This window comes from Ochlerotatus camptorhynchus, unplaced genomic scaffold (genome assembly GCF_037179485.1).
Source record: "Ochlerotatus camptorhynchus isolate MF236.1 unplaced genomic scaffold, CSIRO-AGI_Acam_v1.1 ptg000220l, whole genome shotgun sequence".
Taxonomy (NCBI): domain Eukaryota; kingdom Metazoa; phylum Arthropoda; class Insecta; order Diptera; family Culicidae; genus Ochlerotatus; species Ochlerotatus camptorhynchus.
The window spans coordinates 4,771,632-4,795,680 of NW_027040710.1; the positions used below are offsets into that span (position 1 = coordinate 4,771,632).

A 24,049-nucleotide genomic window follows, 5' to 3' on the forward strand; every position below is an offset into this window, starting at 1 on the left:
CTGAAACTTGACAGCCCAACCAAAGATCTTATCAGGCTCCGTAACACCATTCGTAGGCAGTTTCAGCGTTCTGGGCTGCCCCACTTGAAGACCAATGTCAATAGGCTAACCAAAATTATCCAGGCTAGGATGATGGAACTCAGAAATAACGATTTTGCCAACAAGATTTGCTCTCTCCCAGATTGTGCAAAACCATTTTGGAAGATGACCAAAATTTTGAAAATAAGTCGAGACCGATCCCTCCGCTTTCCTCTGTTGACCAGAACTTGGAACGATCCCTACTCATAACCTCAGTTGAAAATGCCAATGCTCTTGGCCAACATTTTGTGATTTCACATAACCTTGGCCAAGCCATGGTGAGCCCCCATGAGCCTGCCGTACTGAAAGCAATGTCTAGAGTCGCTGACACCCCCGTAGTAGTGCATGATGATAGTAGAATATCGGCTGAGGAGGTGAAAGCAGCTATTAGAAGCACTAAAAATATGAAGGCTGCGGGTATGGATGGTGTAGTCAACCTGTCAGACTCGAGTTGAAAAACTTGAGTATTGACTTCTTCAACCATCTTACCGTTATCTTCAACAAATGTTTGGAGCTTGGCTACTTCCCTGCATGCTGGAAGTTAGCCAAATTGATGCCAATACACAAGCCTGGCAAAGATCCTACCAGTACCAAAAGCGATCACTCCATCAGCCTCTTGTCCTCCATCTCGAAGCTATTCGAAAAGTTGATACCCAGCCGTCTGCTGGTGTTTTCAAATGACAATAACATCTTTCTCAAAGAGCAATTCCGGTTTAGAAAGGCCACTCTACCATCCACCAACTCGCACGGGTTACTAACATCATCAAGCGGAGCCAGTCCGTTTCCAATACAGTTGCCATGGCATTGTTGGACGTCGAGAAGGCGTTCGACAATGTCTGGCATGATGGCCTAGTGTACAAGCTGCATCGATCCAGCTTTCCCATCTACCTCGTGAAGATCATCAAAAACTACTTGTCGGGCAGATCATTCCAGGTCTAAATACTTGAACAATGTCCGCTCTGATACGTTCAACGTTGATGCAGGGGTCCCTATCCTATTCAACATTTTCACGTCAGACGTTTCTTCCCTGCCGGGTGGTGGTATCCTGTCAATGTTCGCAGATGACACCTCCATCATCTATAAGGGTCGAGTGATCCGTGCTCTGGCGAGTAAACTACAATCAGGCCTGGATGATAACAGCAGCAAGCAGTAGCTATCAGTTGAATTGCTAAGAAATTCAATAGAGAATTCAAACAAATTTGAAATAAAGCTTCGAAGAACTGGGCTGGTTCATCTCTTTCGCACTGAAGCTTCCGGAAGCTCCGGAGTTTGAGATGGGCGGGGCTCCAGAAGGGTTATCCCCTAACTACAGAGTTAATGGTGGAGCCCCAGAAGGAAGTCCTTTTAATTACAGAATTTGGAAAATAGGTGGGAGCCCCAGAAAAGGACCCCCTACAATCATAGTTGCAGTTTTATCAGAGTTGTTGCTGTCATAATTTATGTGTTGTTGTAGTAGAAATCATCCGTTGGCGTTATCCATTTGAGAAAGTAATGTAGGTCGAATATTATCGGTCACCCAGGTTCGTATTCAAGTGGGAAGCAAAGGTTTGTGGTGGTGGTAAAAATTGTGTTTAATGGGTCCAATGGGTAAATGTCCAGTTGTCCTCACTAAGGGCACCTTTGATGCTTCCCGGAATATCGTAAAATTCACGACGGCCATCATACTGGGGGCAGTGGCATGTTATGTGCTCTACCGTGTGTAGGACATGGCAGGTGTCGCAGATCCTGCGGAAAAGACCGTTTCCGGGGAAGCTATGGGAAATGTTGGTGTGCCCCGTTCTGAATTCAGTGTTCTCGTCTCAGAGTTCCAGATCACCTTTGAAACCCAGTGTTACAAATCTTTCGCTGAGACCTCCCGGGTGTAAATAGGAGCTGGTCTTCCAGATGCCACCAGGTGATCGGCCTCTATATGCCCTTGGATACCGCAGTGGCCAGGAATCCAGACGAAAGCTGTGTTCTTGGGTCCATGCTTATGAATGCCCTGGATCCAGGGATGCTTGGAAACAGCTGATCCGATGGTTTCGACTACGGTGTCAAAGTCCGTGAAAACCGCGTTTGTTGGATGGTGTAGTGGCAGATACAGCCATGAGAGCGACCGTAATTCCTATACCGACACCCCCGTGAGCTGCGGAGCCATCGGAATTTCGGATTGTATGGCGGTTGTATACGGTTCGTTGAAGCTCCGTTACCGATTTCACTAGCACGGGGGAGTTGGATCCTGCCCTAAACTTCTTCTTAATTATCAAATCAATTAAGGGTCTGGGCAGGTTCCAACTCCTGGCTCCGCACCAGTAGATTCTGGAAACCGGGGGGAGCACTAGATTAGCAGTATCAAAAAGAAATAGGTTTGCCTCGGCGAGGAGGAAAACTCCTTCGTCAGAGCCATCTGTCTTCTCAGTGAAACTAATTGACCGTTTACAGATAATCAGTGTGGTCAGTCGGCCGAATGGTAACATGCTCTCGATGCAAGTGGCCATGTCAGGCATGGGCGGGAAAAGATCGGAGCAAATTTAAAATGTTTGCAATTTAGGATTTTAGAATGAATGTCATGGTTAACACCAAGGTATTTCAGAGAAAATTAAAGGGAGTTTTGGAAAGAACTCTTGTAGATTTTCGACTTTAACTACAAGTCACTTGTGTGGGTAGAGTAGAATTTTTAAGTAGATCTGTGCCAAAATTCCAAGTTGATTGTGAAAAGGATCCCTAGATCTGTGAAAAATACCAAGGGAATCAAATTTTGAGGTTACAATTCGAAAGGAATTCTAAAAATAATTTTAAGGGAATTCCAACAAAGGAGAACTTTATGATAATTCTGATCAAAATGTCAAGACAATTCTTAGGTGTATTGTTTGGGAACTCTAAAGAGAATTCAAGTGAATTTTAATAAGAATTATGGAAGGAAGCGACGACAAAAAATAGCAATACTGCTCTCTGATCCCAACCAACTACGATAATCCACCAGCACACCATCTTCATCATCCAACGCTCTGCGAATAAGCAGCATATATCATTCCTCCAAATACACCTACCTTCAGAAAGAACAGTCCCCCCGCGGGCAGCAGAATTTTATGCGAGCCCTGTTCCGCTTTGATCGGTTCGCCGTCCTTGTACCAGGTGATGGCCGGCGCCGGGATGCCTTCCGCCTTGCAGTTGAGGGTGGTTGGCTCGTGCCGGGGCACTATCACGTCCAGGGGGTGTTCCGTGATTTTCGGGTACTCCATGGCTGCAAATGGGAGAGGAAGCAAACAAAAACCCTTGAGTGATAATCCACATTGACCGGATTACATGATGTAAATGTTTTTAAATATTGATATCGTCCTGCTGGCAATGTGTTGCGAGGCTAGAAATTAACAGTGGGGAAAAAAATATGCACAACTTCCCGAGGGATTACCGGTGAAAGTTCCATTACGGGCCCATCATTCCGGGTCGCTTGTGTTTGTCGGTTTCATTAAATTAAGCTGATAAGTCGGACTCATTTCGGAGTGTTCGTACGTAGAGCAATGTAAGTCAGGATGGGGGACGGAAGAAAAACTAAAAACATTCCCAACTTCATGTCCATATTTACTGATTTTGGCTGGTTGCTGCCATCAAATGTCAAAAGCGAAAGCGATGGAGAAAGTTGGACCACTTTACCAGTTGATCCTATTTTTCGCATGAAAAACTATGACAACATCGTCAGGGGAGGAAAAACCAGCCATCGAGCTCATTCGGGAGAGAGTTTGTTGCTTAATTTCGAAACTTTTCTGAAACAGGATTGCAACAGTAAATTTGACGTAGTTTCCCTTGGGAAAACTAATGCCTGATGGGCTTTTAACCTAGTACCTATTCGTTTGCAAAAATGCTGCCTGGTGAATGTTAACGAAAAATGCTCGCCCATTTCAAAACGAACTTTCTCCAATTCGTTCCTAGATTTGCTGTATTCTTAGTTTTCATTACAAGTGACATGGTGGTGGTTGGGCACGTCCACACACCCTTGTCTAGACTATCTCGCATATTACATCATAATCTAAACTCCTGCACCAACCAGCAAATGTTTGAGGACCCGGAGAGCAAACGAGGGAGGTGCTTCGGGAAGTCTCACACAATTCCCATTTGCAATGTTTCTTGTAAAACAAAACACACACGATTCTTGATACAGTTTTCCGTGATGCCTTCCTGCACGTATGTGGGTACTTGGATGTTTCGAGTGGAGCTCAGTTGGAGCCTTGGGTGGGCGTACCACTAGTTCAGTGCCTACAGTTTTTGTGGTTCTCTGTGAGGTTTTGCTTCCCCTTCCACCAGGACGGGTTCGCATTCTTGTATGTGTTTTTATGAGAATAACGACTGAATTAGAATGAGAACAGTTAAGAGGGGAGCGAGCAGAGAAAGGGTTGAGAAGGAAACTGTTATTTGAATGTGATTTACACAATGCGCGGATTAAATATGGGAAAAGTTTAGTTTATTATGGTTATAATATAACAATATGCACGTCTAAACTGTATGTCAAAGAACGAGAGGAGGAAGCGAGAAAAGCTGTAGCTAGTAAACTGGGGAAAACTTTTGCCTGCTGAGGACGGAAAACGTGAAAGTTGGGAGTTGATGGGAATAGAATGGGCTATTTGCTGGGATTATTACAGCTGGCAGTCATTGTTTTAGAATTTAAGAAATATGAAAGTGAAAGTACGGGTATAAATTTATCAAATTATAACATGCATCGTGCGACAATCTTTGGTGGCTGATGTCAAGCATAGCAAATTATTGCTATTTATAATACCTATCAGCGACGTAGTGAGGGTTTACTGCCCCTTGCCAAATTGAAAAAAACAAGTGCCTGGCTGTGATGGCCCAGGTGGTTGAGTGATAAGCGTGACTGCTTTCTCATCCCAATGGGTTTGGATTCAATCCCAGGTGAGGTTGATGGGATTTCATGATGCAAAAAATTCTGTTTACGTCATGTGTTGATGAGTTCAGTTTGTAGGGTCACTTAGGTCCGCACTTACGTGGCGGAACCCATACTGACGAAAACTACGTACGAATAAAAAAAAATATGTATACAGCCAGGTAGTTTTGTTCCTTATCACAAAATATTAGTGTTGCGACAGGTGATGAGGTTTCGGACCATCCAGTTAGCGAAATTTGATTTTTGTGGAGTTTGCTTTTAGGTGCAATTTAATTTTTAATTCAATTAGTGTTATGTTCACAATTCGTAGCCCGTAGGCATAGTAATTCATTATTATAGATTATTTTTAGCTAGTTACGTTAGGTTAAGAACAATAAGCTTTAATGTAGTATATAAATCTTACATTTTAAGTCCCTTTTATGTACTTGTCCTGTGTAACAATTGTTTAATAAACTTGTGCCTAGTGTAATTATTTTCACGTGTGTGTCTCGCGAGCGATCTGCATGAACTGAGTGGGCTACGGACTTGTGGATGATCGGCTGCTGATTGTGAGTCGATTTTTTTGACACTCCGCAGTTGGTAATATCTGCCCCGCTGCAATTATTCGGCTGGTTGAGCACCGTCCTGAACATTCCCCGACCCGTATTGCTCGTAGTTCCCTCGAGTTATATCAGCCACTTCCAGAACGGCCAACTTTGCCTCCGGACGCCGAAATATTCCAGTAGATGTTTTGACATCCGCGCTACGACACCTGCCATCACGCCCCAAGAATACGCGCAGTACTTGTCCTCTGGTCCAGCCGTTCCGGAGATGATCGTCTACGATGATCAATAAGTCACCGGTCTCAACCGGTTTGGTATCAACGAACCACTTCGTTCGTTTGGTGATGGTGGGAGGGTACTCCTTGATCCAGCGGGACCAGAATTGATCCAGCAGCCGCTGGTACAAATTCCAGCTGGATCGAAGCGTAGATTTATCTCCAAAAAGCTGTCTTGGACGTTGATTGACCCCACTAGTACTCAACATCAAAAAGCAGTTTGGAGTTAGGGCTTCGTGCTCTGCCGTTTCGAGTGGCATATATGTCAATAGCCTCGAATTCACCAGTGATTCGGCCTCGACCAGCAAAGTGACCAAAGTTTCTTCGTCGGGCTTACGTTCGTTAGACAGCGATGCTAACGCACACTTCACCGACCGAACCATGCGTTCCCAAGACCCCCCCCATGTGTGTTGCAGATGGTAGATTGAAACACCATTGGGTAACATTGTTTGTGAACGTCGCTGCCAAGTTCATGCTGATTCCGCGTATTTGCTCTCGTAACTCGCGGCTGACTCCAACGAAGTTCGTCCCTATATCGCTGTAAATTTCCGATGGCGCATCCCTCCGTGCTATAAATCGTCGTATTGCCATTTTACAGCACTCCATCGACAGATTGGATACCAGCTCAAGATGGATTGCCCGGATGGTCAAACAGGTGAAGAGTGTGACCCATCTCTTTACTACGCGTCGACCCTGTGTAACCTGTAGCGGGCCGAAGTAGTCAACTCCAACGAAACTGAACGGCCTCACGTACGGGGTGATCCTTGCCTCTGGTAACGGTGCCATTCTAGGAGTTCGTGGTGCCGCCTTGTATACCTTGCACCACGTACAAAACTTTCCAGCCTTCCGAAATGCCGCTCTCATCTCCGACAAGTGAAATTTCTACCCCATTTCGTTCACGGCTGTCTCTCCATTATAATGCTTGTACTGCCGATGATACCAGTCGACGATAAGTTGTGTTATGTAGTGGTTCTTAGGGAGCACGACGGGACACTTGAAGTAGTAGGGACCGTCCGAAAATCCAGCGATCCTGCCCTCCATTCTCATCCAGGAAAGCAGATAACTTGAAGAGCTTGCTGGATTTCTCCAGTCGATGCTGTTTCGCCGGAGGGAGTTGTTGGTTTCTCTGCATCAAGATGACCTCATCCGCGAATTCTTCGTTCTGCGCCAGTCTGCATGTAGTCGCTTCCGCTCGCTAAGGTTCTGCTCGTGTCAGCAACTCCAAAACATTGGATGCTTCTCTGCATCGTTTTCGTTGTAGTTGATCGATGAAACGATGGACGTAAGCGACGGTCCGCTGGCATCTTTCCCACTTTGAGAATCGCCTGAAGTTCACGAACTGTTCGACCGCGTTCTCTCGATGGATGTGCACCGGTCGCAGCTCCTTGGCCGTCCCTGTGAGAAGAGGTTGCTGTTGTGGCCACATATCTGGAGGATTCTGCAAGAAATCAGGTCCATGGAACCAACGGTGACCGTTGTCGAGCCGTAATCCATCCTCCTCTTTAGTGGCGTCATCAGCAACATTCCCCGTAGTATCGAGTATTTCTGCTACGTTTTTTTTTTGGTCCGACTGCAACCAAGCCAGAACAGTGCTTGAATCGCTCCAAAAGGTCCGCTGCTTGATACGCAATGAATGGTTCTCCTCAACTGACTTTGCTAATCTGGCACCGAGAAGAGCAGTCTGCACCTCTAATCGAGGGACAGAGAGTGGCTTTAGTGGGGAAACTTTTGTTTTTGACGAAATCAGAATGCAGCGAACTTGACTTCTATTCACGATGCGAAAATATGCAGCTGCCACATACGCTTCTTCACTGGCACACCATTGTACTTGGCACTGATGAAGTCTGCAAGTAGTAGACGAAATACGCGTATCTGTCAAAAGATAAGCAATTATAACGGAATTTAAAGGAAATAAACCAACCCACTCAAAGCTCTTCATAAAGGGATTCCGTTAAGAGGTTCGACAAATTTAAAGGATGTTCAAGGAGTTACTGCGCATCGTTTTTGATCTATTTGGATGTATATAAGAAGCTCAAGTGACGTTCTAGGTCATCCAAAGCATTCTGTAGTTTAGAACATTTGACAACCAAGACCTGCACAATGTCCTTAGCGTCTAAACTTGCTCAAACATGTTCAAAGAGGTTCTGTACATCGCTCATGATCAGTTTGATGTATATATGATGCTCAAGGTTCACCAAATTGTCCTTGATCTCAGATCAAATAATGTACCAGGTCAGTCATAACCGGTACAAGGCCCTTACTGCCGTGAGACGACAAAGTGACGTAAACGCCACCATGGTCAATTTTCAGTTTTCTTCATATTCATAATCTATACCCTAAGATACACAGGACTGAACCAAATTAACCACATCAAAAACCAACAAAATTGCTATTTGGACTTTTTACTAACGAATATTTATGAAGATTTCTGTGTGACCGAATCATTAAATCCACTGTGGAAAAATGAAGCGTTTCACACAGCAATCGAATATTCTTTATTTATGCATGAAAACCAAAGACCCAACGACTGCGAATACGAAGAAGTCTTTGAATACAAATTAGCAGACTACGAAAAAATAAAATTTAAATTAAACACTGTCAATTGGCAATTAATTTTAAGGAATGTAGGAAATGTCGAAATTGGTATAGACGTGTTCTACAAAATTTTAACAGAAATAATTTCGGAAGAAATTCCTTTGAAGAAAAAAAGACGCAACAGAAACACACAAAATCCAGTCTGGTATAACAGACAAATAAAAAACTTGAAAAATCGGAAGCAAAAAGCACATAAAATTTATAAAAAACACAATAGTAGTAATAATTTATTGATTTATTTGGATCTATGCGATCAACTGAATTTAGCTATCAGTACTGCATTTGAAGAATATAATGCAAAAACAGAACATGAAATAAAGTCCTGTCCAAAGAACTTCTTTAATTACGTAAAAACCAAATTAAAATCTGACAATTTTCCTTCAATAATGCAACTCGACGAAAATGTCGGTGATAGTTCGGAAAAAAACTGCAATCTATTTGCAAAATTTTTTCAAGAAATCTATACGACATTTTCTGAAGAAGATCGCGACCGCGATTATTTTGCATTTTTTCCAGAATTTTCAAGGGACATTGGCCTCAATCAACTTCAAGTGCAGGATATTTTGCAGGCTTTAAAAAATTTAGACGCCTCAAAAGGTCCTGGACCTGACGGAATTCCTCCAGTTTTTATTAAATGTCTAGCAATGGAACTCACTGCTCCATTGTTTTGGATTTTTAATATGTCCCTGGAATCTGGAACCTTCCCAAAAACTTGGAAAAGCTCATTCCTAGTGCCTATCTTTAAATCTGGCCGAAAATCTGACGTATGTAATTATCGTGGTATAGCCATTATCTCTTGCATTCCTAAACTTTTCGAGGCAATTGTCAACGAAAAATTATTTCTCCAAATCAAAAATAGAATTACTGACATGCAACACGGCTTTTTCAAGGGTCGCTCGACCTCGACAAATTTACTTGAATTTATAGACTATTCATTGAATGCAATGGATAATGGAAACCACGTAGAAGCTCTCTATACAGACTTTAGCAAGGCATTTGACCGCATAGACATACCAATGCTACTTTTTAAATTGCAAAAAATTGGAATTGAGTCAGGGCTCCTAAAATGGCTTGAATCATATTTAACTAACCGCCAACAAATAATTAAATTCAACGGAAAGAAATCGAGTCCAATTCAAGTCACTTCAGGGGTCCCCCAAGGCTCTCATTTGGGACCTCTTCTTTTTATTCTATACGTAAACGACATTTCTTTCATTCTCAAAAAACTTAAATGTCTTATTTATGCCGACGACATGAAGCTCTTTTTAGAAATAAGAAATGAAGAAGACATCAATATATTCCGGAATGAAATACACATATTCTACATATGGTGCAAAAAAAGTCTACTAGAATTGAATGTAAAAAAATGTAACTTAATATCATTTAGCAGGAAAAGAACAACTTCAAATATTTCAATTGCACTAGGAAATCAAAATGTAGAAAAATGTGAAAGAGTTAGGGATTTAGGAATTATCTTAGACTCTAAACTAACTTTCATAGACCATTACAACACAATTATTCACAGGGCAAATAACATGCTAGGCTTTATCAAGCGCTTTTGCTATAACTTTCAGGACCCTTACACAATTAAAACACTATATATTGCCTAAGTGAGGTCAATACTGGAATATTGCAGTATTGTATGGTCTCCATTTTCAATCACGCACGAAGAAAGATTAGAATCCGTACAAAAACAATTTCTATTATACGCTCTTCGTAAATTAGGTTGGACATCATTTCCTCTTCCATCATATGAAGCACGCTGCATGCTTATAAACATACAAACATTAAAAGAGCGTCGTGAATATGCAATGGTTTCATTTGTAAACGATATCGTTTCGCAACGCATTGACTCCACAGAACTTTTATCAAAATTAAATTTCCATGCACCCACTCGGCAACTCCGAAATCGAAATTTATTTGCCATAAAACATCATCGCACAAATTATGCAAAATATGGGCCATTAAACCGCATGATGGCCTCTTACAATCAATACTGCGAAACCATTGACTTTACAATGTCTCGGCATAAACTAAAACAATATTTTTACTCCATAAGGCATTATAACTCATAAAAAATAAAAAATAGGAAAGCTGACACTGCTTAATTTTTATTAAAGAAAAAATTATACTTTTAACCTTTTGTCCAAAGTTGACGAAATAAATAAATAAATTTAAGAAAACAAAACTGTATTCTCATATGTACTAGTCTACGTTGGTTGACGAAATAAATAAATAAATAAACACCAGAAAACACTCTCTTCGTGATAAAAATGTGTTTTGGAAGCCTGGAGACAAAGTGACGTAACCATACATTTTCGGAGAAAGAGTAATATGTTTTCACTGTTTCTACGGATAAGTGACATCCACCGTATAAGAATGTTGAAAATTTAAAAGAAGTTTTAAACAGCGAGGTTCATATTTTCCGCTTAATTTTGACATTTTTTAACAGAATGAAAATTTTGTTGGCAATTTTTTATAATTATTGCAAGTTTATGCACCCAGGTCCATGACTATAATGCACATCATTTTCGTTGTAATTGATGGTGTATGAGATGCTCTAGGTTCTCCAAGTTGCTTTGGAGTTAAGATTATTTGATCTACTGGATCAACTAAAATCTGCACGATGATCTCACCGACAAAACTTTCCGAAACACGTTTATACAGTTTCTGCTGTTCGTTTAAAGTTGATTTTGAGGTGTATAAGATACTCACGGTTCTCCAAATTGTCCTTGAGTTCAGATCAAATTCTCATTCAGGTTCACTGATTCAAAGCCCACTGTATTAAAACATCTCCAAACAGGGTTAAACATATCATGCACATTATTTACGTTTGAATTCGATATGTTTAAGACGTTCTAGGTTCACCAAATTATCCTCAAAACTTGTTAATTAGGCTACCATCTTGCATTTTAGTTTGATTGCATTCATAGTTCAGGGGGCCTCCATAAGCTCGGTCGGTAGAGCCTGTGACTATAAAGCAAACCATGCTGGAGGTGGCTGGGTTCAAATCCCGGTTGGTCTAGGATTTCAGCTTGGAAAATTTCTCGACTTCCCTGGGCATAGTATATTATTGTACTTGCCACACAATATACACATATAAAAATCGAACAGGCTTGAAAAGCTTTCAATTAACAACTGTGGAAATGCATCTAGAGCACTAAGTTGATAGCAGGCGTTAGGTTACAGTTGGGACGTAATAGCCAAAGAAGATCATAGATAGCACTAACTAGCGGAGGAATTCCTAATTGTTTTGTCCATCATCCAACAGTCCTTGACCCCCTGATCAACTTTGCCAAAGAAATCATCCGTCTATATCATCGGTATCTTGAGATACAGCATTCAAATCATGCAAAATAGGTGATTTTAGGGCAAAACTGTGAAAAACCCCAACTAACCCTATCGTGCCCAAGATGAAACCCACTCCAATCGATTCTTGAGACTTTTTTTCTATAGGAATGAATATTTTTTAGTCTCTTGTTCCAGCGAGCACCGAAGCTATTGAATTTTAACACATTGCAAGCATAACTTTTCAAACGGACGTATGTAACATTGGATAGGAAATTAGAAACATTGGATAGCAATGTCTATATGAGATTATTAAATGCTAATTAAAAGTTAATGCTAATTTTTTTTTAAATCTGTTTGTGCTTTTAGTTGGAGAAAGGGATTGCGTTAAAGAGAATTGTGAAAAATTTCGAGTTTTGCAAACACGGACAATACTTTTGATAAAACAAAATCTTACACCTTTTACTTGTGTACTACTCACATACACCCTGATTGATTCGTCGGTATCATACCTTGATTGTTACATACACCCTGCATGATTCGTCTATTTGACAGAAGGGTTTTCACATACGTCAAATCAGATACACCGGTTTTTGTTTTACAGTGAAGATACGTCGGCAGCTCGAAAAGCATTGAGGAATCGTCGGTTGGTTGATTTATTTACATAACTACACAGAGTTGTGAAATAATCGATGTTAAAAGCGGAGATGAGAGGGTCACCTGTCTGCTGTCAGATGTTATACGTTTTGTGTTTTTCGTATTAAGAAAGTGCTGGTCAGATTGGTATGTGAAGTTCAATATTAGAGTCAAGATTAAAGTGCAATTTTATTAGAATACATTTGAAATAATAAACATATTGCTCCCAGAAATACAAAAACAAACATACAAACTTGACGCATTTGCTGATTGATAGTGGTTGCTTTGTTTTTTTCACATACGACGCTTCACTGTGAGCGTATGTGCAGTTTTTGTATTATCTTCAAATTTTAACAGTTAAGTCATGTTGACAATAAAAGGGTGTATCAACACCATTTTAAAAACAATGAAAAAAAGTCACATAGGGCGTTCATTAAATATATTTTCCATAAGGTATTAAAATTTAAAACCTTGTTTTTCATTAACTCGTAGGAAAAGCATGTATTTTATATTCGGTTAGATGCAAAATATCGATTTGTTTATTTTTGCGACTTACGTTCTTTTGAAAAGTTATGCTTGATTGTTTCAATTTTGTCCCCAGTGTGCACTGCTAGCTCGCCGCTGGGTTGTCAGGGACTCCTTGAACGATTTTACCACACGGGACACGGTTGACTTGTCGATTCCAAACTGAGATTGCCCAACAAACAATGTGAACTGATTAAAAGCTGAATAAGCTTGACAGATTGCGATGGGATTTTGCACATGTAAACATTACACTCTAAACTAGTTTTACCTTAATTTCATCAATTTTTACCCATACAATAAAAAGTTATAAATACACAAGAGAAAGTGTTGCATTTTTCGAGTACAATCTTTATATAGTATTCACATGACTAGGCGGTAAATTCCAACTGATATTATTATCGGTTTTCCACCATAAACGTTCGAGCAAAACAGCTGGATGGATCTAATTCTGTCAAATTGCGCGTGTGGTGGTGATCACGCGGTAGCCACTTCGACCACATTATGTAGTCATTTATCATTTCGTATTATAAATAAGTAGTATCCAACTTCCGTTGCCATTGAGGTCTTTGAAACTCCTTAGTTTTATTCGCTGGGCTTATTGTGGACAGCTGCGTTGATGTATAATAAAAAAAATCAAAAACCTCCATATGTTATCCATTTTGATCCATACTGTTATCGATTTGTATACTTTTATATCCTGTGTTTTAATTTTTTTTTGTTTTAAATCACTTTCTTTCCGTATTTATCAATCCTCTATCACTACCACATTCAAACAACGGTTTGACAGTTATTTATAAACCACAACTTTTGCTGAAATTTTAACACCAGATTCTTCTTCAACGAACACAAATGAAGTATAAATGCTAACTTCTGAATACACTGGAACCTCCATTTACGAACCAAACAGGGGGTTCATAAATCGAATCAGTGCGTTAAAGAAACTAGTTATTTTGGGACTTAATTCGTAAAAAAAACCTGCTTTTGACTTCTTAAAAAATGTTTTGAAAATATTGTCGAATAGTATTTTAAGAATCGGGATGACGTGTAGGAACCGGAAATACATGACTGACGCCATTTTGAAATCCAAGATAGTGGCTTCCGTTTACAGAAAAACTGGGAAATACTGCAAAGGCCCCACAGTATGGGTAACAAAACAAACTTATGTGAATTTTTAAACTATTTTTAACATTATCGGGATCCCGGGAATTTTCGGGAGACAGGTTTTTCACTACCCGATTCCTGGGAAATTAGAAAACCCTTTCACCAATCATGTGCTTGCCTACAAACACACAGAGCCAATGAATATAAAATTATGAATCTGATGCTTTTGGGCAAACACGATTTTCATTTTGTGAACACTTATATCACGGGAAGCTTCACGACCAAGAAAACATAATTATATTGAATGTAAGGAAAACCAATATCAATACATATTCTATGATGATTGAGGAACACTTTAAATTTCAAGTACTGCATAATGCAACATGCATGTCAATTTAAACTGCGAGTAATTTTAACAACCTGTAACCCAAATCAAGTTCTGATTCACGTTCAAAAACTTCCTTCAAATATAAGACAACACAAACACATTGCTTCATTTGATCAAGTTATTCGCGTTGACAAGGCTCGAATTGATGATAAATCTGATAAATGAAACACAATAATAAATGTAGAATCCTTAAGCCCGGCTGTTCCCGGATCTCAAAAAGAGAGCCAATTGGGAAAACACTGGCTGGCACCATGGATGGTGAGGGTTGGCAACATCCAGACAGTAACAACGGCCATAAAACCGGCTAAAGGACAATAAAACCGAAACGATGAGACAACCAGTAGCACGTGGCGCGCGAGTAAACGGGGGGCACTACTTTGGCGAGCTCGTTGCTAAATCCAGAGTTTTTAGCAAAATGCGCTAATGTGTCGCCAGCGAGATGAGTTATGATTCGTTTTTATTGTGGCCATAGTTTTATGTATCCGATACACACTCATACAACACTTGCCCGGAGTGTTTGTTCCCATCCATTATGGCCGGGACCAGACGGACGGACAGTTTTCCGAGTGATTTTTCAAGCTTAAGTGGTTTTCAGCGGACAATTGTCTGGGAAGCGAGAGTGGACAATCTCTTAATAAAACCGGCTCCAAGCAGGGGACGGGGACGAAGATTGTAATCTGTGATGTCACTCCGGCTTTGAGCTATCAAAATAGGATGATCATCGTCTTCGTCGTAAGTAGCACTCACTCAATCGTTCGGTAGTTCTCCAGTCCCATCATCGCTGTCGATGACGAGGGGTGAAAGGTAAAAGGCTAAAGATTCAAGTCACTTTGTGTGTGTCAATTGTATTGCAGGTCCTTACCTGTAACCCACGACGGACGGGAACGGTAGCGAAGGATAAAAGGATAACATCCTATTCCCATCCACGATGCCGTACTGCTGCCGTGTAGCGAGCTGAGAAGCCATTGATAGCTATTTCACTCATTGCAACGATGACGACGGCGCCATAAGCGTGCTTAGAACATGCAGAATGCAGTTGCGAATGTCTAAAGGCATCATGAATCACAATGTGGATCCTGTTTATGTCGCTGATTGAATCCTACTGCTGAGCAGGTTACGACCATGTCCTAAGCACAAAGCGTCGATGGATTAAGACGTTTCACATTCCTTCAGATCCAGAGATCGGTCGGAAGTCGGGGCTGCGCTCGCCCCCTCACACAAACACGGTTGACAGGAGCAGCGATTTAATTTTCTCCAACGCTATCTCGCCCGGTGACTTCTTGTGTCTTTATATATAGAGTTTAGCTTAGATCGCATCGTTCCGGTTCCGGATGGTAGAAGCCAACAGCAGCTAGTTATTAGCATTTAATATCTATGTGCAAGTTGCGCGCGATGTGAAGCACACCGTCGTCGAACGAAGAAGACACTGCTGCTGCTGCTGTTGAACAGCACAGAGCACAGAGGAAGTAATCACGGGACTAAATCGCTCTAGATTGTCGTACGGAAGCTCCACTAATTGAATAAATTATAACCACCTCCGTCAGCGTCGAACATGGCTGGAGCTTGGAGTTGGTTTGAACGCTTGGTGGAGAAGAAGAGTAGAGACCGGGTTACTACCTGCCGCGCGGAAGGATATAAATTGTCACCGAGTCTCGTATGCCGCGTCATTGTGGGTGGTGGTGGTTGGTTGATGGAATTGGAACTAAGAATAGAAGCCAGAATAGCTAGCTAGTATGGTTCCGTTGTACTTTGAATTACCCCAGTAGGAAACATGCATCTACAAACATGATCCTGATGGATTTAGTCTTGTGCTATTTTCAGCGGATTGGGTTGATGCTTTGGTAATTCTTAACCTGTAAAGGAAAGACTGTAGTCGAAAAAAGTGAGACACATTGATAAGTTTGTAAGTTTTTTGCGTGTGGGTAAAAATTGATGAAAGTTTGACTGAAACTAGCTTATAGTGTATTGTTTACTCTTGTAGAATTTCATTACAATCTGTCAACCCAACAAACAATTCAAAGTCACAAATAAGCATACACATTGAATAAATGCTGTATAACAGTGTACTATGCTGAATAAAAAGAGTTGTCGAATTATGTGCTTAAAAAAGCTCATTGAGATCAATAGATGCACATTTATTTAACTGTTTGCTCTGATCTGATTAATTTACTTATTAAAAGCTGTAAAAGTGTTAAATGTCTTCCCAATTCAACGCCAGAAGTTCGATCTAATAACAAACTGAATAAGTGTAATTTGTACATACATTGACACTTTAATTCGACTGTTTTCAATTGATTCAATAACATGCTTTATTATACATCTAATAAATCAAGAGCCACATGTGAAAAGGGCATACAAGCTTTTTGTAAACAAACCTTTGTAGGTTATTTCCTCACCAACCGAGGATCGCTCACGCAAACCAATAACATCATCGAGAAGAGAAAAGTTTCCTCTACCCGGTGATGTTGATAGTTTGCGTTGGTGTCATATGGGTGGCGAGAAAAGGCATAAGAAAGTTTGTTTACAAAAAGCTTGTATGCCCTTTTCACATGTTGTCCTTGAAATATTCTCTAGCTCCAGCTTTAGCTTTAGAATATTGCTGAATAAAGGTGAATACAGCCAGCATAATAGCTCTTATACCACTATGCGTCCATGTAGCAATCATATGATTTGTAAATGCTTATAAACGACGTGTTAGATTCATTATTCGACAACACTGATTCAGTCTTACAGTAATCAGTAAGTAGTGGTTATCGTTTCCGCTTTCCAACTAGAAGGTCGTGAGTTCAATCCCAAGCTAAACCCCTTTATTTATTTGTGTAGAACATAATTAATTTACAGTGTGTCTCAGAATAGGTGTCACCTTTTTTCACTCTTGGTTTATTTCAACTGGGTAATTTTTACAGTGAAATTGATTATACCCATTTTGAGTGTATCCTTTTGACAGTCTATCGCTGAAGATAAATAAGCGACTCCATTGTTTATATTTATCAGCCAACATGGAAGCCATACGCGAGCAAGTTGTGAAATTACATTTGAGCGGTTTATATTTCGTACCTTGAAACGGTTCAAGGATACTGGGAATGTCCATATTCAACATAAAGGAGGTGCCAAACGAACTGCCAGAACGAAGGAAAAGATCAAATGTGTGAGGGAGCGAATAAGACGTAATCCGGCCGTATCTGGCCGTAAACTGAGTGAACAATTTCAAATGTCCCCTGCTTCGATGAACAGGCTCCTCAGACATGATCTGGAATGCAAACCGTATAAGAAACAACGAGTGCACGGATTGACGGAGCGTCAAAAGCAAGCCAGGGTCCAAAAAAGCAGAAATCTCTTGGTTCGGCACGGTGACTGCGAGATTTTATTTTCGGATGAAAAACTCTTCCTCCTGCAGGACAGTCATAACCAACAAAATGATCGTGTTTATGGTAAAACTCTTGCCGATATTCCAAGAGATAAACTAGCTGTAGAACGCTATCAGAATGTATCGAAAATCATGGTATGGGGCGCTGTTTCACGAAAAGGAAAACTTCCTCTTCTTTTCATAGAACCTAACGTAAAAATCAACACTAAATATTACATTGAGCAGGTTTTGAAGAACCATCTGCTTCCTCATGCTTCAACGCTGTATGGGAATGCTCCATATTGTTTCCAGCAAGACTCAGCTCCAGCTCACAAGGCAAAGAAGACACAAGCATGGTGCGCGGAAAATTTGCCCGATTTCATCACAAGCGAAGAATGGCCTGCATCTTCACCGGATCTCAACCCACTTGACTTCTTTGTTTGGGGTTATATGCTTCAGAAATAGACCCTAATATATATATATAATATATATAATAGGAAGGGGCTTACTTTATTTAGATCGATTCAAGAAACGTTTGGTTGATATTTGGGACCAAATTCCTTAGGAAATTGTGCGTGCCAGCTGCGATGGGTTTACAAAGCGTTTGCGCAAAGTTATCAAGGAAAAGGGCGAGAGATTTGAATTGAATTAATATGATTTGTTTTTATAACATGTATCTTTCAAATGAAAAATAAATGCTATGGTTTGGTTGATTTGTTTTGCTGTAATCCAATTTTGTTTTAGTGACACCTATTGTGAGAAACCCTGTAAATAGTAATCATCGATCACATGACTAACGATAATGAATGCATTAATCTAGTTTAAAATGTAACCAAACATCCTTTCTTTCGACTTGAAGATGTGAAGAGGCAACATTGGTCTCATTTAAAACAACGATGAATGAATTAATCATTCCCACAGGGCCTTGAAGGAGCTAGAGTTGCGATCGGGAGTGCTGATAGGTGTTAACTTTCATGCAAGCTTTTATTGAATATTGAGTTGCCCATATGATGAATTCAAGGATAGCTCAGATGACAAGGCAAGCGGCTGGTGATCGGAAGGCACATAGTTCGAATCCCATACAACGACATGTATAAGTATTTAATAAATTTTCTAATATCTGTGTGGTGCGAGCCACGTCAGAAACACACCGTTCCCTGTCCCCGTCCCTCTTTTTTTCGGGTTAATTTTTCCACAGTTGAATAATCGTTTAATAAAGTATAATAATGTCTAATTAAACGTTACTTCACATGAGAATCAAGCGTATACAGAGCATCACTGTTTTAAGGAAGCAGTGATGTCATAAACGCTGAATAAACAAAAATGTTATCGCATAAGCTCTGTTACAACTCATATAAGTCGAATAAAAGCTTCTCGACATACCTTATACAACACCAGTAGTTTAATGTTGTGGTTGAATAAATTCTCCAGATTTGTGTGAACAAAGCTTGAACAGAAGTTATTATTAAAAATAGTACAAGTACTATTAAGCATGCAGTTGAATAGAATGGCCAACAAGTCGTTTCTTTAAAAGACGATTGTTTGTTGGGAAGTCGTTATCGAGATGCAATCGAAGCAAGAACAGATCTGCTAAAAAATCCAACTGCGTCCCATAGGTGGATCGGGAAACACATGAGAATCCATCATTCAAAGATTTCCGGGGTGGTGAAGTTTTTCAAAGAGACCCAGACAGGGGCGCCGGTGGTGTAGTGGTAAGCGTGATTGCCTCTCACCCCAGCAGGCCTGGGTTCAATCCCAGTCGGCGCCGCCGGGATGTTCTGAGGCATAACATCTCCGATCACGGAAGGGAAGTAAAGCCGTTGGTCCCCGATTCATGAGTTGATGGGTCGATAGGTAGGGTCCAGGTGTGGGAGCTGCCTCCCTGGCGTCGGTAGCATTGGTGCTCAGCACGGAAAACAAGATAGACGGAAAACAAATCAAGGAAAAAAAAAGAGACCCAGACGACCCAGCTGCAGCAGAAAACCGAAAACAGCTGACCCGCTGAAGGCCAGTTAGGTGTTGAGTCTGTTCAAGCGTCGGCCGAATCTTTCGATCTGCGATGCGGCAAAGAAGGCGGTTGTTTCCATCTGGTTTGTCCAAAAAACGATGAAACGTGGCGGCATTCACGTCTACAAGGTCCAGAAAGCACCAAACCGGAATGACAAACAAAACACGGTGGCCAAGAAGCTGTACCGGGAGTGGCTAACGAAACCGAGATGCGTCGTGATGGACTACGTGACTTACATCAAGGCGGGTACAAAGCAGCTACCGGGGCAGGAGTTTTACGTTGCCTCATGACGGTTGGCCGTTTCTGAGGAGCTTAAGGAAGAAGAAGGTGGACAAATTCGCAAAAAAGTTTTTGGTTTGGCAGGCCATCATACCCTTCCTGCGGTCTCACGGAGGCTTCCCAACTAACAATTTTCACAATGTAAACGCTTTACTCATTTCATTTATACAGCCTCAAGCTGTATTCAAACGTTATACGATATGAGGAAACCTTTACTCAACCTCTATACAAGCAAATCTGGCGAACTTAGTCAGCTACTTATGGCTGTTGAGACGGTTGGGACAAGCTCTTATTGCATATCCATTAACGCTTCTATACAGGTGTTATCCTGCTGTTTAGTTGTGTGTGATCTTGAAAGGCGCTTATTCAACCTTTTCCCGGTTATCCAATAATCACTACACAGCTTTCTCTTGAAGCCGGGTTAAATACTGTTTACGCTTTTTTATGGAGGAATTTATTGAGCTCATTTTGCTGTGAATCAAATTAATCGAAATTAGTTACAAATAATCACCTAATTATTATTTACCCTGCACCGTAACCTGGAATCGAACTCAAGGCGACCTCATTGGCAAACATTTACACTACCAACTGCTGTGCTACGCCAACACTTTGAACTGATGTAAACAAATCAACATGCCCTTCTACAACAAAATCGCTGAGTAGAGGCTTTATAATAGTGCACATGAATCACTTTTCTCGACTAGTTACTTCAGCTTTGTAAAAGAGCAAAGTAAAATCTGTAAAGCTGCTCACGTCTAAAAATAAACCTAGTTGACTGTGAAAATGCTTCCGAAGTTGCTCTAACACAGTTTATTAGCTGAGTACAGGATGTTTAGTTGTTGAAAAAGCACTTTTGATGTTTATGTTATTCAGCAAGAGTGGTTGGTTGTGTAGAAGCCATCAAATGAGTAATACTTGTTTTGCAGTAACAAGTTGAAAGTTGATTAGTATGTGTATAAAAGAGACATTAGCGTTTTTTGGTTGTTGTTATTCAGTGCGACTGACAAATTGAATAATGGTTGTGAAAAAGTTGAGTAAACGCTTTCCAAAACTATTTTGCTAGCTTTTGCTTGTAGCTGTATCTGCAGCTTCTTTTCAGCTACTTTACAGCACAACGCTGGAAAAGTTGGCTTACAAAGCTGAAAATGTTAGTTGGGTTGTCTATTTATCGGTGTTAGAGTGGTAAAGAGACAACAATGCTGTTTTTGTACCAAAATACGTTAACCCACCGAACTCGCCGAAACTTCACCCGATTGAGAAATTTTGGGCCATCATGAAGGCCAGACTTCGTAAAACACCTAAGGTGTTGTAAAACGAGCTGGCTTTAAAGAAACAGTGGGTAAAAGTACAAAAGATGTCGGCCCCACCATTGCCCAAAAACCTTATGAGTGGTGTCAAGGACAAGGTGCGGGTATTCGGTTATGGAGCTGGGATCCAATAAAGCAATGAAGTAGAAACCTAACCATAATGATGTGGTTTTTTTTTCCATGAAAGTATGAAGAAAATCCGACTTGAAATGAATTTTTGGTCGGCACTTCAAATCATATAAAAGGGCGAACACGAAATTATTGCGACACCAAAAATGTCATGCCAATTTTCTTATAATGTTTAGAATAAAACCAAAATTTTAGGGTAGTTTTATACATATATTTACTTCAAAAATCAAAAGAAAAGTTAATCGATGGAGCCTTGAGCGTAAAATTGAACGCATTTTCGCTTGATGCCCTCCATCAAAGTGTTTACAGTGTCATCCGGTACCAGTTTCTCAGTTTTTTTTTCCATTTTCTTAACATGTCCTTCTCGTCTTTGACTGTCTTCTTGCTCTTCCGAAGTTCCCGCTTCATTATTGCCCAGTAATGCTCCACCGGGCGCAGCTTCGGACAGTTTGGCGGATTCATGTCCTTTGGAACAAAATGGACAGAATTGGCCTCATACCACTCCAGGACACTTTTAGAATAGTGGCATGATGCCAAATCTGGCCAAAATAGCGGAGCTTCGTCGTGCTGCTGCAAGAACGGCAAAAGGTGCTTCTCGAGGCACTCAGATTTGTATATCTCGCCATTTACTGTGCCCTTTGTCACGAAAGGCTCACCCACACAAGAGCAGATGGCCTGCCAAATGAGATATTTGGAGGCGAACTTCGACATTTTCTTCTTCTTCAATTTGTCGTCCACATCGAACTTGCTCTTGCCGGTGAAAAACTCCAACCCCGGAATTTGCTTAAAATCGGCTTTTATATACGTTTCGTCGTCCATCACACAGCAGCCATATTTTGTCAGCATCTTCTCGTAGAGCTTCCGTGCCCGAGTTTTAGCTGTCGGTTGTTGCCGCTCATCGCGGTTTGGGAAGTTCTGTACCTTGTATGTCCAGCTCTATTCTTTGCATTCTGGACGTAGCTCTGCGACATGCCGATCTTTTTAGCCAAATCACGGCTTGAGACGTTGGGATTTGCTTTAATCATCCGCTTCACCTTTCCCTCCGTCTTTTTGGTCTCCGGTCCCGGTTTTCTTCCAGCTCCTTTGCCGTGGTCCAAAGTCAACCGCTCCTGGAACCGCTTCAACACGTTGGAGACGGTTGAATGGTGAATGTTCAACATTTTTCCCAACTGCCGGTGCGACAGGTCAGGAAATTCCAGGTGTTTGGAAAGAATTTGTTCTCTCAACTCGCGTTGGTTCACCTCCATTTTCGTTGAATCGAAAAACACGACTTCGAGTTTGACAGCATGTACACAATACACATCAATGAGAAAGTGTGCACAATTTGGTTGATTTTTACCCAATGATAAAAAAAGTTATGCTCTGTTGAATGTGTCGCAATAATTTCGTGTTCGCCCTTTACTCAAGCACCGCACATATTCTATATCAGTTTATATTACCATACGATGGGCTATAGAATTAGATTCTGGAACCCCTGGAATCGATGCCAATGTGGTCATATGTCATCGGATACATTTCGACCTGTTTTCGTTGACCTAATACTCACATTTTACGAAGATGGTTTACTGTAAAATAAATATAGCCTGTACTGTACTATGTTCCGGGATTCACGAAATCGAATTCCGGAGCCCCAGAACCGATGCCAATGTGGGCTTATGTTAAAGAAATCACCTCAAATAGTCTTCATTGACCTCACTGATGGATTTGCCTCGGACTTTGAAATGGCCTGATTCATCCTTTAACAATACTGTTCAATGCTTATTTGAGAGAGCGCCGATTTCCCTCCAGCTGAAAAACATCCGTTATGTTCCCTTGTGGACTGGGCGAGATAAACACAAAATCGAGAAGCTCGAAGATTTTTAAGATCATCATAAATGATATCCTGTTTGGAAGAATTACATTTCTTCCGATCAACACGGTTTCCATCCCAAGAGATCTGCGTCTACGAACCTCATTCAGTTTACATCTTTTTGCCTGCGGCACACAAGTTGACGCCGTGTATACCGACATTATACCAGCCTCTGATCGCGTTTATCATGGGATCTTGCTTGAACGGCTTGAAAGACTTGGTGTTTCATCATCATTGACCTGCTGGTTCAAATATTATCTAACGGATTGGAAGCTAATTGTGAAGAAATTATAAGGCATGCCTTAGGGCAGTAGCTTGGGTCCTCTTTTGTTTACTAAAGCTCGATTTAAAGTAAATCTGGACGCACGGTTTAATACACCACCACGCCCCTGGTGTTTGGAACGAAAAACGTTTGACAAGCATTTGTTGATGTTTCATTGACAAAGAAATTGGTGAAAAGTTTTTCTCGATTGATCGACGCATACCGAAATTACGGATCATGGAACTTGAGAAAAGAAAATTTATTGTGCACAAGCATCTAGGGAACCCTTCGTGATCTGCCTCAAAAAAATCCAAAGTGTTAAAATTCCCAAAGTCAACGGTGAGTCTTGTAATCAAACGTTACAAGGATACTCTGAGTGTAGATAGAACAAAGCGCATCTATCATAAAAAAGGCACTAGGGACAAAGAGCTGAGAAGAAAGGTGTTGAGGTACGTGAAAAGCAACCCAGGTGTCTCCATACGTGATTTGGCCAAGAAATACGATTCCAACGTTTCCACCGTGCGTAACATCCTTTCAAGAGAAGGATATAAAGGGTGATACG

The 24,049-nt window shown here is 40.9% G+C and overlaps 1 protein-coding gene across 1 annotated transcript in view; it reads right to left on the minus strand.

Annotated features, from left to right (window-relative positions):
• Positions 1-24,049, minus strand: part of LOC135703712 (roundabout homolog 2-like) — a 356,656-nt gene that overhangs the window by 91,643 nt on the left and 240,964 nt on the right. The window contains exon 3 of the mRNA XM_065224996.1: positions 3,108-3,301. Within this exon, the coding sequence (XP_065081068.1) occupies positions 3,108-3,301 (194 nt within the window). The remainder of the gene's footprint in view (positions 1-3,107; positions 3,302-24,049) is intronic.